The sequence below is a fragment of the Montipora capricornis genome, chromosome 13, assembly GCF_036669925.1.
Source record: "Montipora capricornis isolate CH-2021 chromosome 13, ASM3666992v2, whole genome shotgun sequence".
NCBI lineage: Eukaryota > Metazoa > Cnidaria > Anthozoa > Scleractinia > Acroporidae > Montipora > Montipora capricornis.
Window position 1 is genome coordinate 31,646,307 of NC_090895.1, and position 15,255 is coordinate 31,661,561.

The following is a 15,255-nucleotide window of genomic DNA, read 5'->3' on the forward strand; positions in this document are numbered from 1 at the left end:
AAGACATGTGACTTGTGGAGAACACTGCTTATTGGGAGGCGAGCATTCTTCACACCCTGGGATATCCGCACTCCCAGGCTAACAGCGGTTACTTATACAGGGCAAATATCTGAAGAGAAGGTAACTGATAATACACCTGCTAGGACGTTAATTTTGAAAGTACCCACGAAGAAAAATTTAAAGTTTTACACAAGATAATGCTTTGTCGGGAAGGCTCTTTCACGTGTATGATCATCCTCTTCTGATGAAATCAGTTCATCTCGCCATTTTCACATTACTTACAATACATATGCTCGTTACATACCCTCACTTCTTAGGGAATATACTAGCAAGAGCCCACAGTTGACAAACCTGGGACGAAAGAGTTCTCCTTCGCCTCTTTCTAAATTCACCGCTTTTTGTCCCCCCCAAATAAGAACGCCTGCTGGCAGACTAAGTGATTAGGCGTCTCACTCTCTTTAAAAATGTCATTTTTATTACAAATTTTGTTCTCCGTGAAACAGAGAAAGGTTGACAGAAACTGCGATCGAAATGCTCCGCTCCTCCTCTGCCCCTCCCTACAGTTTTAAGCTTGCCCATATTATTTATCAGTCACGGTTTGAACTTTAAATTCACATAGAATGATCTATATACATTGGATTCGCCTTCAAAAAAGATAAGAGAAATTGGGTACACAACAATAGCGATTGTCCACGACAACGGACACAACTTGAAGTATCCCCAAACTTTCAAAAAAGTCTTTTGTAAAGATAACATTTCCAATTCTTTGTCTATTTTCGGAACCAGATATTAATACGTCGTTAATGATCCAACACTTTGAAAAAGTACTGCACCTGTATATGTAAGAATGTTAAAAAAAAAGGTTAATGCTACTTTTCAGCGGAAAAAAAATGGAGACGGTGCAATTTTGTTGCAGGCCAATGCTCACTCATTGCTTCATTTCTTGATTCTTAAAGATATCTTGCAAGAAATTTTTGAGAATTACACCACTATAAACAATCCCTCGAAGGCTATGCTTGTCCAAAAGGGACAAAATATCAAGATTTGTACATAAATATCACGTTGTAAATATCGATACCAAAATATGTACAACTTTATATATATGTACAAATCTTGATATTTTGTCCCTTTTGGTCAAGCACAGAAGGCCCTTTTTCAAAGTGAGTATGGTACAAAAAAACTTAGGATGCAGCAAATGAGAGGAATTAGCAGCCACAAAGACTGTATTCAACAGCAAAGACCAACCTCTAAGAGTCCATCTTCCGGCAAATCAGTGCAGTGTACAGAGTTTTTGATCTTATCTGTACCAAACATGGCTCTCAATGTTCCAGGTCGAAGATGGCGAGCGATTTCCTGTAGAATATGTTCAAAGTTGTTAGCACTGGCTCGCTTTTACATGAATGAATGAATGAATGAATGAAGGAAGGAAGGAATGAATGAATCAATGAATCAATGAATCAATGACTCAATGAACGAATGAACGAATGAACGAGTGAACGAGTGAATGAGTGAATGAGTGAATGAGTGAATGAGTGAATGAGTGAATGAGTGAGTGAGTGAGTAAGTGAGTGAGTGAGAGAGTGAGTGAGTGAGTGAATGAATGAATGAATGAATGAATGAATGAATGAATGAATGAATGAATGAACAATGAAACAACGAATAATTAAGTGACTGACAGGACGAATAAATTGAATTGTCTGTATATTTGTTTGTTTCTCTGTAAGTGTTGAAGCAAGAAATATACTGGTCAAAATAAAATGAAAATTAGAAAAAGTGGACAAGAGTCCCATGCACACACAGACAAAAATGAAAGGGCTATTAGTTGCTTAAGGCTCGACACACATTTTTTCTTGTTTCTTGTTACAATGAAGTTATGTAGACAAGTCTGCATGAATAACTTTATCATATCAGTGATTGCTTTGAGAATTAGGAGAAAACTCGATTCTTTACGATTATTAATTGCTTACAGCTTGACGAAAAAACAACAACAATAATGCACCTATCAATGTTGAGCCAGAGGGAGGCGGGGTCAGGCTAACCACAGGAATTTGATCATGACGTCTGTCCCTAGGGTAGGGATTTTGATCGTATGTGATGTCCTCAGGGTAGCGATTTTGATCGTATGAAGGATATTTGATGACCTTCACTTGCCACCGAGTGGGGATTTTCACCAATTATTTTGTTCCAGGGGTGGGGAATTTGAATTTTTTCACATGAAAATCTCAAACATGCTCGCCCCCCCCCCCCCCCCCCCCCACCCTCTGGCTTAACATTGATAGGTGCATAAACAAAATCTAGAATCTAGGAGAAAACAATTATTTGCTTACAGGATCAGTAGGACCAACAAACTCTCTGAAGACAACAGGAGCATCAGGGGCTCTGATCTCCATGGCCACACAAGGACCAGAACAAAGTTCTTCAACCATACTCTAAAGGAAAGAACAACGTCAATAGATATGAGCCAAAGCAAATTTAATAGCAGTACCAACTCCCACACATGCAGTTGACTTACAAAAATAACTAGAATTTACTGACTTGCAGCCTGACCTTGTATTCGTGAACAACGCCTTTGTAAACTTCATGAAATTCTTCTGAATTGGCTCTTTCTAAGTGGAACTAAAAATCGAAAAGTACAATTTTCTGTGTCGGAAAAGTGTTAAAAATGAGACTGCAGGATTGCTGCCAAGGAGTCAATCCAGTATTGAAATAATAATATATTTCACTGTCTAACGACGATTTTTCTCATCAAAGGGGTAGTTTACGAGTCAATAGGTTAACAACTTTTACATCCACTCCACTTAAAGGTGACTAAACAGTTTTTGATAATTACCTAAATGTTTCATTTACCTTTTTCCCTAAAACCGTTGATCCTTTGGTCGCCAAAAATGGTAGCAAGCAAGTAAACAACACGAACTTCAGTTTTTTGATAGTAAAACTGACGTGTATGCCGTTGCCATGACAACACGAATAAATATAAACAGGCCTTTAATAAAATCGGTTTTGTTTATTTGCAGAAAATCTGGTTGTTAGATTTTCTTTATAATATGCATGCAACATACTTCTAACCATGCTCACAAGTTAACACTATTAGGCCACCTTAAAGTGCTACTGTGACGAAATTTGCATCTTCCCTATCTAAGCCATTTTGGCACATAAACACGTAGTCTGTACGAGAAGAAGAATGCTGTTTACCATTTTCAAATATCTCTTTTTGTTCTGGAGATATTCAAGTTTTTTAAATATGCAAATTAGCCAAGTGATGACGTCATAAACCCAACCAAATTTGGATCAAGTATGATGGGAGAAAGATATCTCAGCCAATTTGTATCAGAAATACTTGGTTCTTTACACTAAGATTCTAGGAGATGTGTTCCACAATATGAGCATACCATTTTTGTTACCATGGCAACATACTGGGTTCCAGACCTCCCTGATATTAAAAGCTTTGCAGACCACCTTTGGCGTTTTGTTTTGATATTTGCAAATGGTGCCTCATCTGCATGATCCTGCCAGCATATAAAGATGTTAGGTTGAGTTTGTGGCCTTGGTAAATGTATTTCTACCCTGAGATCACCAAAATGTTGAAATCAGTTGGAGGGGACTGGAAAAGAGTGAGTTGCCATGGGAACAAATTCCTTTACAGTCGTAGGTGTGTTGCCCTCAGAACTATTAGCTCACCAAGTTTCAATGGTCTCTGTTGCAAATTGACCGAGATAGCTCTATTTATATTCTTGATGTTCTATTGGGTTGGGTGAATGACGTCATCAGCCTTCTCATTTGCATATTTAACACATTTTTCAAACTTAAATATCTCCGGAACCAATGCAGATATTTCCAAACAGTAAACAGCGTTTTTAATGTTTCATGGTACTCTATGTGATAAACCAAAAAACTCAAGGGATAAAAATTTGATCACAGTAGCACTTTAAGGTGCTATGGTCTAAAATGATCAAGATGATATGATAAAGTTAAATACTCAACAAATATAGCATTTCTGTTTGGTCAATGTCAAACGCATAAATAAGTTAGAGAGATCAATATGAAAGTTGGTCATGCATAATACAAAAAAAATATTGATGATTTATGGTAACTTGTGATGTTTTGAAAGTCGTCAAATTGCACTCGCCTACAGCTCATATAATTTTGAGAACTTCCAAAAATCACTGATGTGCCCATACAGTACAGCATAATTATACCGTTCCTTACCGGTAATGATTTCCAATACTAACAATACATGCAATCAAGAAATATCTTCAAGGAACACTGTTTTATTTTAGTTTCTTGAATGTTCTGTGAGTTATACAGCCTATTAATTAAATCAAGCTGGCAATGGTTGAGAAAAAATATACGTGATGGGAAAAATTCAAGTTTAAAGCTTAGACAATTTCTCACATCCCATAATTCAAAACAGCAATACATTTTGGGGGTTCTTTACATAAAAACAATACAAGTTTATATTTACTCTTGGGACTGTAACTTGCTTCAGTGAACTCAGGATATCCACTGTTTTAATGCAAATAACCCCCCAAAATGAACTGTGTTATGGGACTTGTGAATATAGCAAATTATGTACATGACTAACACAAAACTGGAAACCTCACAATTACAAAAATTTAATTGATTCTTATTGTTCAAATTGTGAGGGCTATTATTAACCTTACCATTTGAAGGGCAGAAATTTCAAAACCCTTGCGAGCTACGGCAGAGATGATTTTGCCAGTGAGACCTGAAAGTCAGAGAGATTACAAAGTTCTGCAGAAGTTTAGGGTATAGTGTAGGTCTCCATTAATTTTGAACAAATTCATTTTGCCATGATTACAGTCACATGATTACAGAGTTGAGACCAACAGTTCTTCGATTTGTTGTTTTATGTATTGTACATGTATTTCTTACAGGGGTCTTGTTTCGTAGTGATCTTTGTACATTAGGTGTTTCTCCAGTCCAAGAGAGATGTGACATCTTCTGATCATAGAGTTCTTCCCCAAGTGGTGGAGTAAGACTAGCCTCACCAGAAAAAAAGACTCAAACTTACAGACTAGGTAACTTTTGTTTAATTTATATACCTTCAATAATAGCATGAGGTTTTATGATGCAGAGGGTGCAATCTGAGAAGGTGGCAGTATTTTTGCCACTGAATATCTGACCGCCAAAGAAAAAATCAATTTCCTGGAAAAAAAAGGGCACATACAAAAGAAATAAGTGGTACAGAGTACATGAAACAGGCTGCTTTAATAGAACAAAAGACAAAATCTGAGTCAGTCAAACATGAATTTTATGAAAAGAAATCAGTGAACATTGATTTGTATTTTGGCATAGTTTTAATTAACTACTAAAAGGGTCATGCATCCATCAACTCCAAAATGCAAAGAAACTGTGCCCACGGTCTTGAGTACAGCCCAAGGCCACAAACCGAGGGACATACTTAAGGCAGAGGGCACAAGAAATAAAATTTTTATTTTTTGGCAGCTTACACACCTGCATGACCCCTCGCAATAAAATTCTGCATTACTTCCATTGAATTCTATGTCTGGATCACGATTTATATTAAATATTAAAAAAAGATGATTTCTTTCAAAAGCAAACCATGAGTACAACATGCAAATATCTTTTGAAGTACATGTACTTAAAAACATAAAAAATGCAAAGAAGTGACCAGCTATCTTAATTGCCTTCTTTATAGGAAAGCTGATAGAAATTTAAATTCCGCCAGCTCACAGAACAAAATAATCAGATTGCTCTGAATGCAGGCTCTGAGACAAAAAAAAAAAAACAATAATGGCAAATGATCAATTCGATGAACTAAATATTAAATTGCACTTGAAATGGCTTATCTCAACTTGCCCTTTCTGCTGACTCAGGGGAATCTGATCCATGAGCAGCATTTTTGGTATTGTCTGCAAGAAAACGGATTTTAAAAGATGAAAAACTATACCTTGCTTTTTATTTTAATAATACTAATGATTATGACCAATACTGATCTGACATGTCCTACCTGTGCCAAACCTTGCTCTGATTGACATTGGATTCTTGTTCCTTGCCAAAGCTGAGTCTGTTGGACCTAACAACGTCCTCCACTTTTCAATGGCATTAGCACCCTTCAGTTCCAAGGCAACAACAGGACCACTCGTAACAAACTCCATCAAGTAACTTCAAAAAGGAACACCATTTACTATTAGGTTTTGAGATGATCCCAGGACTGGTATTAGTCTACTTTCTCTGAAAAGTACATGGATACTCTAAGTCTACTATTGGTGGTGCTTAAGTCTTCACAGCGACTTCCCCCAAGCTTGTTGGCTGCATTGCCTCTTTGAATATTGTCTGCTAACTGATACTCTTGTCCATTCTAACATGTTCATGTACTGTTTTGCATTCAGCTTATAGTGCTGGGGTGATAACTGAGGTTCCTTAACCCATTGACTCCCTGGGGTTCCCCATTGAAGAGTAAAATCGTCTGGCGTTAGACAGAGTGAAATACTAAGTCAGGCCCGTTTCGGCATCAAAGGGCTAATGTCACACAATCACAGGAAGTTGCACTAGCTAACCAGCTAACACAAGGCACAGTGCTGCCCCAACTAAGGGAGGGAGTCAGGATGGTTTAGCAGATAGCAACGGTGCCTCCCACCTCTGTGACTCGGGTTCAACCCTGGTCCCGGGTGGTATGTGGGCTGAGTTTCAGTCAATCTCAATCTGAATCTGAGAATTTTTCTCCAGGTCCCCCCAGGTTTTCCTCCCTCATCAAAATTGACTCTCAGTCAATTACATCCCTCTGCGGGCAGATACCCTCGATAGGGATAGCCTCTGGTATCCTTCCCTTTCACTGAATTAAATAAGTGAATAAATTATAATTACTTGAGTCAACATTTGCTCATATATCTAGAAGCTAGCTAATAACATAATACATTTATAAGGAACAGAGCCATTAACATCATTAAACAGTATAATTAATAACATTAAAGTGTCAAGCATGAAAGTCGTAAATATTGCAATTGATTGAAACAAAAAAAGGGAAGTGATTTTAAAAGTACTGACTGGAAAACATTTGTATTCTATCTCTGGAAAACTAAATCAAGTGGGGAGAGTACATTGTTGATTCATACAATACACAGTGAAAAGGTAATATGGACCACGTTGCAGGGCATAGGGATGGCGCAGTGGTGAGCGCGCGAGAGCACTGGCCTCCCACCGATGTGGCCGGGCTTCATCATTCCAAGACTCAGCGTCACATGTGGGTTGAGTTTGCTGGTTCTCTACTCTGAACTGAGTGTTTTTTTTCTCCAAGTACTCTGGTTTTCCCTCTCCTCAAAAACCAACAGTTGACTTGATTTGCATAAAATTAATTGTTTCAGTTGACAGCGTTTCCAATTAGCGTTCCAGCGCTAGAACAACTAGACACTAAAAAATAAAGTACCTTTACTATATCTGAGAGAGATGCCTTTAATGCATCTCAGCAGGAAAAGCAAAGGTGGTGGCTAGGACAATTACTCTTAAAGGGGTACTATGACGAAAATCGCATCTTTCCTATCTAAGCCATTTTGAAACATAAACAAGTAGTCTGTGTGAGAAGAAAAATGCTGTTTACTGTTTTCAAATATCTCTTTTTGTTCCAGAGATATTTGAGTTCTTAAAATATGCAAATTAGCCAAGTGATGACATCATACACTCAACCAAATTTTGTTCAAATATGATGAAGAGGTATCTCAGCCAATTTGTATCAAAAATTTTTGATTTTTTGCAGTAAGATTCTACTAAATGTTCTCCACAATATGAGCTTAACAGTTCTGTTACCATGGCATCATACTGGGTTCCAGACCTCCCCCATATTAAAAGCTTTTCTGGCCACCTTTGGTATTCCATTTTTATATTTGCTAACAGCACTAAGTGCTGTTGAAGCATTGCTTCATGCTCCAGCAAGCATATAAATATGTTAGCTCGAGTTTGTGGCGTTGTTTAACATTTTTCAAGCTAAAAATCACTAACATATTGAAATCAAGTGGGTGGGGACTGGAAAAGAGTGAGTTGCCATGGGAACAGATTTTTTTATAGTCATAGGTGTGTTTCCTGTAGAACTATTACACTACTAAGTTTCAATGGTCTGCACTGCAAATTGGCCAAGGTAGCTCTATTTATATACTCAATATAACATTGGGTTGAGTGTATGACATCATCAGTCATCTCATTTGCATATTTTACCCATTTTTCAAACTTAAATATCTCCGGAACTAATGCAGGTATTTGCAAACGGTAAATTGCGTTTTTGTTCTTTCATGGAATTCTATGTGATACACTCAAAAAATTAAGGGGTAAAAATTTGATCATAGTACCACTTTAACCAATATGTGTCCTGCATTCAATTTTGCCATGAGTGGGCTGAGTTAAGGAGGTTCAAAAGGGTCTTTTGGCCACACTGAGAATGGATCCCAAGATACACACAACCAAATTACATGTGTCGTGAGAAAAATGCAAGCCTTATAATGATTATATGCCTTTGGTTTGACTTTATAAAGCCACATTGTTGCTGTACGTACTAATCACAAAAGTTAAATGTTACCCATAAACAAGAAAGTCATATCATTTAGCTGTTTCTGTCAGTGAATAGAACTTACTTGAAAAATGGCATTCCTCTGTGTTCAGCATAAAACTTTGATGCCAAGTCTCTAAATTACAGGATTGTACAGTATGTAAAAATGTGAAAGACCAATAAGAAAATTAATTTTGGAACCACATGACAGAACAATAAACTCACAATGAAAGCCTGACCATCTTTGCTTGACATATATGGAAGCCTTCTTGATGGATCATGTCAATTACACTGCCTGCAAAAATGATTGTATTATTGAGAGTTAACATGTACATCAGCATGCAATACAGATGTTAGCAGCAGGTTAAATTATCCATTCTTGAAAGGATAACCTGCGATCAGGCATACTTTTCTTCAGACATGGCACGAAAAGGCTGTCCAAAGAAAAGTATGCTTAATCGCAGTGGACATTCACATTCAAGCTAAATGCTCTTCCTTATTAATACATTCAGTAAAATAGTGACTTACCCATCTGTGAGACAGCATCAGGCTTAATCATAGCTAATGTTCTAACAAAATAAAACAATCAATCAATCATAACTGCAAGTTAGCAAGCCTATAAATGTCTGTCAAATGAAGAATCAAGAACCCAAAGTTACACAATGTTAAAAACACTCACACACTCATTTTCTAAACAGTTTTTTTAACAGTTCTATAAAGTTATAATGACTCACTTCTCATTTTTGTTTTTCAAAAGGTTTGAGGTGCGTTGGTCAGCATAGTCTGTTATTGTTAACTGAAATCAAAGTACAGCCAGCTTAGTATGGTAGATACATATATTAAATTTTAATTAAATTAAGGGATATACATGTATAGTGGAATACCATGAAGCCCAGTTCACACAGGAGATCTTGAAGGACTAATCTGTTTGTCCAATAGTTTTGAATATCTAATTCAATTCTCCAAGGTGGCAATTTCACCTTGATTTTTCTAATGATTTTCAGTTGATATTCTAAGAAACTGGTGAGTTTTTATTTCTGAATAAGCCACAAATATATCCTAACTGTCAAAATTTGCAAACAAAAACATATTTATGCTAGTCTTAAGGTTCATCTAGGATTGGTCATACTAAATGATGGCAAATCAAAAACTTAAAGTACATAATTATGGAGAAAGTGCAAATAACTGGGATCCCATCACAGAGAGTTACAGTACCAGTATTTTTTTTTTGGCACAAGCTGACAAATACTCTCTCCAAAGAAATGATTTATCATTATCGTAAAAGAGCCATAGTCACCGTGGTAAATAAATAATAAGTAGTCACTTAATTAGGTTGTTGATTGTGACGTTTTGACTGCTTATGGCTGGTCTTCTTCAGACAATATGATTGACTGGTTACGTGCTACTACAAGTGTCACAGTGGTTGGCTACAAGTATAATGGGGTTCAATAAGGATCAAGTCCACCTATCACAGCAGACCACCCTGACACAGCACGTAGCAGTCAACCTTCTTGCCTGAAGAAGACCAGCAGTAAGTGGTTAAACCGTTGCAATCTACGACGTGACTGTAACATCGTTAGCCTGCATACAGACTCTCTGTGCATCAAATGGTGCGTGGTCAAAAGCTGTTGACTGATTAACTGCACAGAGAGCCTGAGTGCAGGCTACTACATCGTGAGACAAATGATCATATGTCTTATTAGTTATGATTTATCATTTTGACGATGTACTGTATTACCTGACGAGAGTGAATGTTAATGATAGCCCCGATGAAGAGATGATGAAGTTGAAGGCCATCTATTAGGGACCGTTTAAGAAAAAGACGTCTATTTTTGATGTCATACTAGTAGAAGATAAATGCAAAGCAGGAGAAACAAAAACATTGAATTAAAAACTGAATCAGCTGAATTTTATTGCCTAACACACTTGGACATACAAAAAAATATACAGGGCCAATGAAACACAACGAAATGACGGAACAGAACAACAACAACTGTTAAGAATCCCAACCAGCCCGAGGCAAACTAGTTGGCTATTTACAAGTGCAGCTGGGAAGTTGAAACAGGGACTACCAGAATCAAACTCAACGAGTGGTCAGAGCGGGTCTTGAACCCGGATCTCTGGATCTCAAGGCAAGTGCCCTAACCACTGGGCCACACTGCCTCTGATCAACAAATTACTTCCTACATCCCAATGGATTGGTTAAGTGAGGAAAAAACACATTATCAACAGACTATTGAACTTTTAAAGGTGAAGTAAGAGGTCAAGCAATTTCTTTTACGTACACTATGATAATTATAATTAAAGGGGCTAGGTCACGCAATTTTAGGCAATTTCAGCACTGATGGAATGGTCATAGAATTAGCTAAAATATCAAAATAACTGTTCAAAACTATAGAAGAACTCTAACAAAACACAGGGAAGCCAAGAAGGGACATGGATGGGGCAGGACAAAACTGGAGAGGATTGAAATGGATTGAATTTGGGTAAATTTGAAAACGTCAGCCCACCTTTTTTCAAATTTATATCAGTCTATATCAAAATGTCATTTACAACGCTGGAAAATCATTCTCAGTTGTGATGTGGCCGTGATTTTGCAAATGAAAGACTCTTGCTCTGCCAATTTGACGTTTAGGGTTCATAATTAACAAAATTAAACAAAATTACCTAAAATAGCGTGACCTAGCCCCTTTAACTTTACTTACTAGTGCATTTGCTTTTTCTCTTACTTTTCTTAAGCACAAATTTCTTTGGTGCCATCCCTCCCCCTTTTTAATCTTTTTTTTTTTTTTTACTTTTATATGTTGTTTTGCATTAATTAGCTAATGAAACTATAGATGATGCTTACACAGACTTTTCAAAAAACTATATAATTTACAGAGCGAGCTAAATTAGACTACATTAATAAAAAAAGCTCATTTACCGTTTGTTTTTTTGGTTATTTTCAACATACAGCCATTTCTTTCAAGATCAACAAATTACTCCCAGGCAATTGAGCTTAATTATTAACTGAGCGGCATTTCTAAAACAAGGGTAAGGGTACGAATACAGAAAGTATCCTAAACATGCATTAAGGCTAACCTTAGGCCTAAAAACTTTTATTTAGGCCTAATTAGGCCTAAGGTTAGCTTTTATGCATGTTTAGGATTGTATTTCGTATCCTTACCCATTACCCTCACCCTTGGTCTTACCCTTACCCTCGTTTTAGAAACGCCGATTAACTGAGCTGCTACATTGCACATGTTTACACAAAACATCATCCTTTCTGTGAATGAAGATGCCTTAATTCAAAATAAAAAATTCACTAAACAGGATAACATTACCATCTCAACGGAAGAGTCGTTAGTATAGTAAAGAAGCTGATACTTTCTCATCAGTGCAGCCCGTGAGTCGTACCATTCCGCCAAAAAAGCATACCGCTCATCTGAGGCAGCCTGTCAGCAAGATAAAGAGCAAAATTGACGCCATCAAATCTTGCGTTTCGAAAAGAGAAAGACAGAAAATCAGCTTACCATCGTAAAATTTGAGAGAATTTTTGGATCAAGCGCTTCCTCTCTTGTTTTGGCAACGGATTAGCCTCGTTTCTATGCATCACTAACTTGGTTCCAGACTGCTATCAATCCTCCAACGAACGCCTGCTTACAATTGCCCTTTCTCATTTCTCGAATGGATGGGAAGAAATTTCTTGTTTTAGATGGAGCATTAGGAACAGAATTAGTTAGAACTGGTTTTGATATCAAGGTAAATTTCCATAATGTCAACGATAGTTTTGTAAAACCAAGACACAAGCTCTATTTCATCTGTATTTAACTGTAATTCCTTTGTATAGGACGATCCGTTGTGGAGTGCAAGACTTTTAGTTAACAATAGGGACGCCATTAAAAACGTCCATAAAAGGTAAAATTGAAATTCTAAAAGCTTTACTGTCAACAAAGTCAAGGCAACGGCAACTCATAATAAATTTTGCACTGGACCTTTGGTGTGGAGTAAATTTTACTGGGAGAGGACAAAACGCGGAGCCCTACTCCATGGAGTACCCTATGGACTACCCAAATGGAGTACCCTAAAAATACTATTTCGAATGAGTACTGTTGATCAATGTGTAAGCAGCATCTCAAATAGTGCTTACTTAAGCCTCAACACCCATTTTAAACAGCATTGTTCAACAGTATTTAAGTCTAAGAACCCATTTTAAAAAGGTTAGCTTTCATGAAGTAATCGGCCATCACAACAATAATCGAAAGCTAACCTTTTTAAAATGGGTGCTTAGACTTAAATACTGTTGAACAATGGTGTTTAAAATGGGTGTTGAGGCTTAACTAAGCACTATTTGAGATGCTGCTTACACATGGATCAACAGTACTCATTCGAAATAGTATTTTAATTTAGGGTACTCCATTTGGGTAGTCCATAGGGTACTCCATGAAGTAGGGCTCTGCGTTTTGTCCTCTCCCAATTTTACTTATTTTTCAGATATAAAAATGTTTTTGTTTTGTCTTTCATGCACCATGCACATTTGTAGCTTTCTCCTTAGTGGAGCTGATGTTTTGATAACTGCCACTTACCAGGTGGGATGCCATTTAGTTTTATATAGCTACAGTCATTCATAGAAACCAAGCTGCACACCACAAGGCGATATGAAATTGAATGTTCTGTTTTATTTTTTAGGCCAGTATTGAGGGTCTTATTCAGCACTGTGGACTTGATAAAAGCAAGGCTACAGCTGTGATCCACGACGCTGTAAAAATAGCACATGAGGCCTGTAATGAAATTTGCAGGTAAAGGCTTCAGAGTAAATTTTTTGGCAATAAGCTAAAGCATCAAACACCTTAGACTTTCATCCTATATATGAAGGTCATTATTATTTTGTAAATGATGAATCTAATGTTAATTTCTTTCCTTCCATTCATTTTACAAGCTCCAGGAAGCACAAACGTTGTTTTATAGCAGGATCAGTTGGACCATATGGAGCTTGTCAGCATGACATGTCTGAATACACCGGAAAATATGTGAATAAAATGTCATTAAAGGTAAATTCTGGAAATTTACATATCAAACATTGTCTATCTTACTATACCTTCTACTGTAAGGTGTAGTGAAAGAAACATTCCAAGGAAGGCAGGTTTTGAGGTCATTTATTCACAGATAGAAATTAACATAGCAGTCACTTATACAGGTTGAAACTGGGTGTTCTTTTCTGATAGGAACTTATGAACTGGCATAGACCCAGAGTGGAGGCCTTGCTTCATGCTGGAGTTGATATTCTTGCCTTTGAGACCATTCCTGCTCTGGTGGGTTAAATGATAATGAGATATCATTCTCTGCTTCCTCTAACTCTCCCTAAGCAGAAACTAAAGAGCTCCTTCAATTCATCGAAAAAATGTTATGCAAATTGTTGTGTAGGAGACAAACCGTTAACTGTGAAACTTATTGAAGCTCACAGTTTGCTATGCAATTTTGTAGACTTTAGAGAGTTTATATTAGGGTTGTCAAAAGAAATAATTAGTTGCACCAACAGGTACCCTGTCTCCATGGAAATATACAGATAACACCCTTGAAGAACAAGTAAGTATTTATATGCATTGATACAGTGTATGTTCACAGTTCATACATGTAATGTTAAGTTGATGGGCCATACGGACCGTTAACTTCTCTTTACAGTCTGATTAGTTTTATTGGCTCATTCAGACTCAGTGTATTGTGAGATGCCTTGAGGTCTGGCTCTTCACAACAGCATTAGGAAGCTTTGCTAATTTTTCTTTTTGTATCCTCCAAAGAAAGAAGCAGAGGCTTTAGTTCAGCTTCTCAAGGAATTTCCTACTGCCAAAGCTTGGCTAACATTATCATGTCAGGTAACAGGAAGTCTTAATTTTGTGCTTTCTATTTTTATGGGCGGCCGTCACCGCCAAAAATACGAAGTATGTCAAAGGAATATAGCAATGTCAATTGGTTCATTGGCGCAGTGCAGAAGAGACTAAATGAGTTAGAAATGATGCAGCCAAAATACAAGTACTCGTGTTGCCTTTTGTCAAATGGTTCACTCAAAAAGTAAACGAACTAGGAAGATATTAAATTGTCTAGTCATTTCTGTTAAAACGGAAGAGACTAACTAAAACCGTTCTATGGAAATAAAGATCGGTTCATCTTCCAAACACGAACTGGTATAGTGTGTCACCAAACGGTCCGGTGTGATGTTAATAAATGGCTTATCTTAACTTGACGTGGTTCAGTCCATTGATGTTCAGTGTAATATGAATCGCTTTAACGAAAGGTCAATTGATTTAGTGTAATTACAAATGCTTTATCGAAACAACAAATGACTCATATGGTATGTATATAAATCCACCTAACATGAAGTGGTTTATGCAAAGGACAAATGGTTTACTTTGATGTGAAATGAATTAAAGAAAAAAAAACACAAGTGGTTCAAAGTATCAGCAAATGATTCAATGTAATCTGAAACGGTTTAACGAAGGGACGATTGATTTAGCGTAATCACAAATGGCCCAGCAAAACAACAAATGGTCTGAAAAGAACTGAAATGCTACAGTCCACTAAGAAACGAATCGACCTAATATGAAATGGTTTTCCCTAATGCGAAATGAAGTAGAGAAAAGACAAATGGTTTGGGGCGACCACAAACGATTTAATCCTTTGCGTGACATAAAACACTTCGCCGAACCGCCAAAAATACCAATGTGAAATGGAACAGCCAAATGTCAAATGGAACAGCCAAG

General features: G+C 37.1%; 2 protein-coding genes across 3 annotated transcripts in view; one reads left to right on the forward strand and one right to left on the reverse strand.

Moving 5' to 3' along the window:
• Nucleotides 1-453: 453 nt before the first annotated feature.
• LOC138029393 (nucleoside diphosphate kinase homolog 7-like) lies at nt 454-12,106 on the reverse strand. The gene is made up of 15 exons (XM_068877145.1): nt 12,031-12,106; nt 11,842-11,952; nt 10,257-10,361; nt 9,253-9,314; nt 9,047-9,087; nt 8,744-8,813; nt 8,604-8,654; nt 5,993-6,147; nt 5,842-5,894; nt 5,064-5,166; nt 4,662-4,726; nt 2,548-2,616; nt 2,328-2,429; nt 1,246-1,353; nt 454-833 (listed from the first exon to the last, which is right to left on the reverse strand). Exons 1-15 carry the CDS (start codon nt 12,031-12,033, stop codon nt 801-803), a joined length of 1,131 nt encoding a protein of 376 aa, XP_068733246.1. The 5' UTR covers nt 12,034-12,106; the 3' UTR covers nt 454-800.
• Nucleotides 12,107-12,145: 39 nt separating this feature from the next.
• Nucleotides 12,146-15,255, forward strand: part of LOC138029394 (homocysteine S-methyltransferase YbgG-like) — a 10,348-nt gene continuing 7,238 nt past the window's right edge. For both annotated transcript variants that reach the window (XM_068877146.1, XM_068877147.1), the window contains exons 1-7: nt 12,146-12,259; nt 12,348-12,415; nt 13,041-13,086; nt 13,187-13,296; nt 13,437-13,548; nt 13,723-13,809; nt 14,296-14,370. In XM_068877146.1, the coding sequence (XP_068733247.1) occupies nt 12,185-12,259; nt 12,348-12,415; nt 13,041-13,086; nt 13,187-13,296; nt 13,437-13,548; nt 13,723-13,809; nt 14,296-14,370 (573 nt within the window). In that variant the 5' untranslated portion in view covers nt 12,146-12,184. The remainder of the gene's footprint in view (nt 12,260-12,347; nt 12,416-13,040; nt 13,087-13,186; nt 13,297-13,436; nt 13,549-13,722; nt 13,810-14,295; nt 14,371-15,255) is intronic.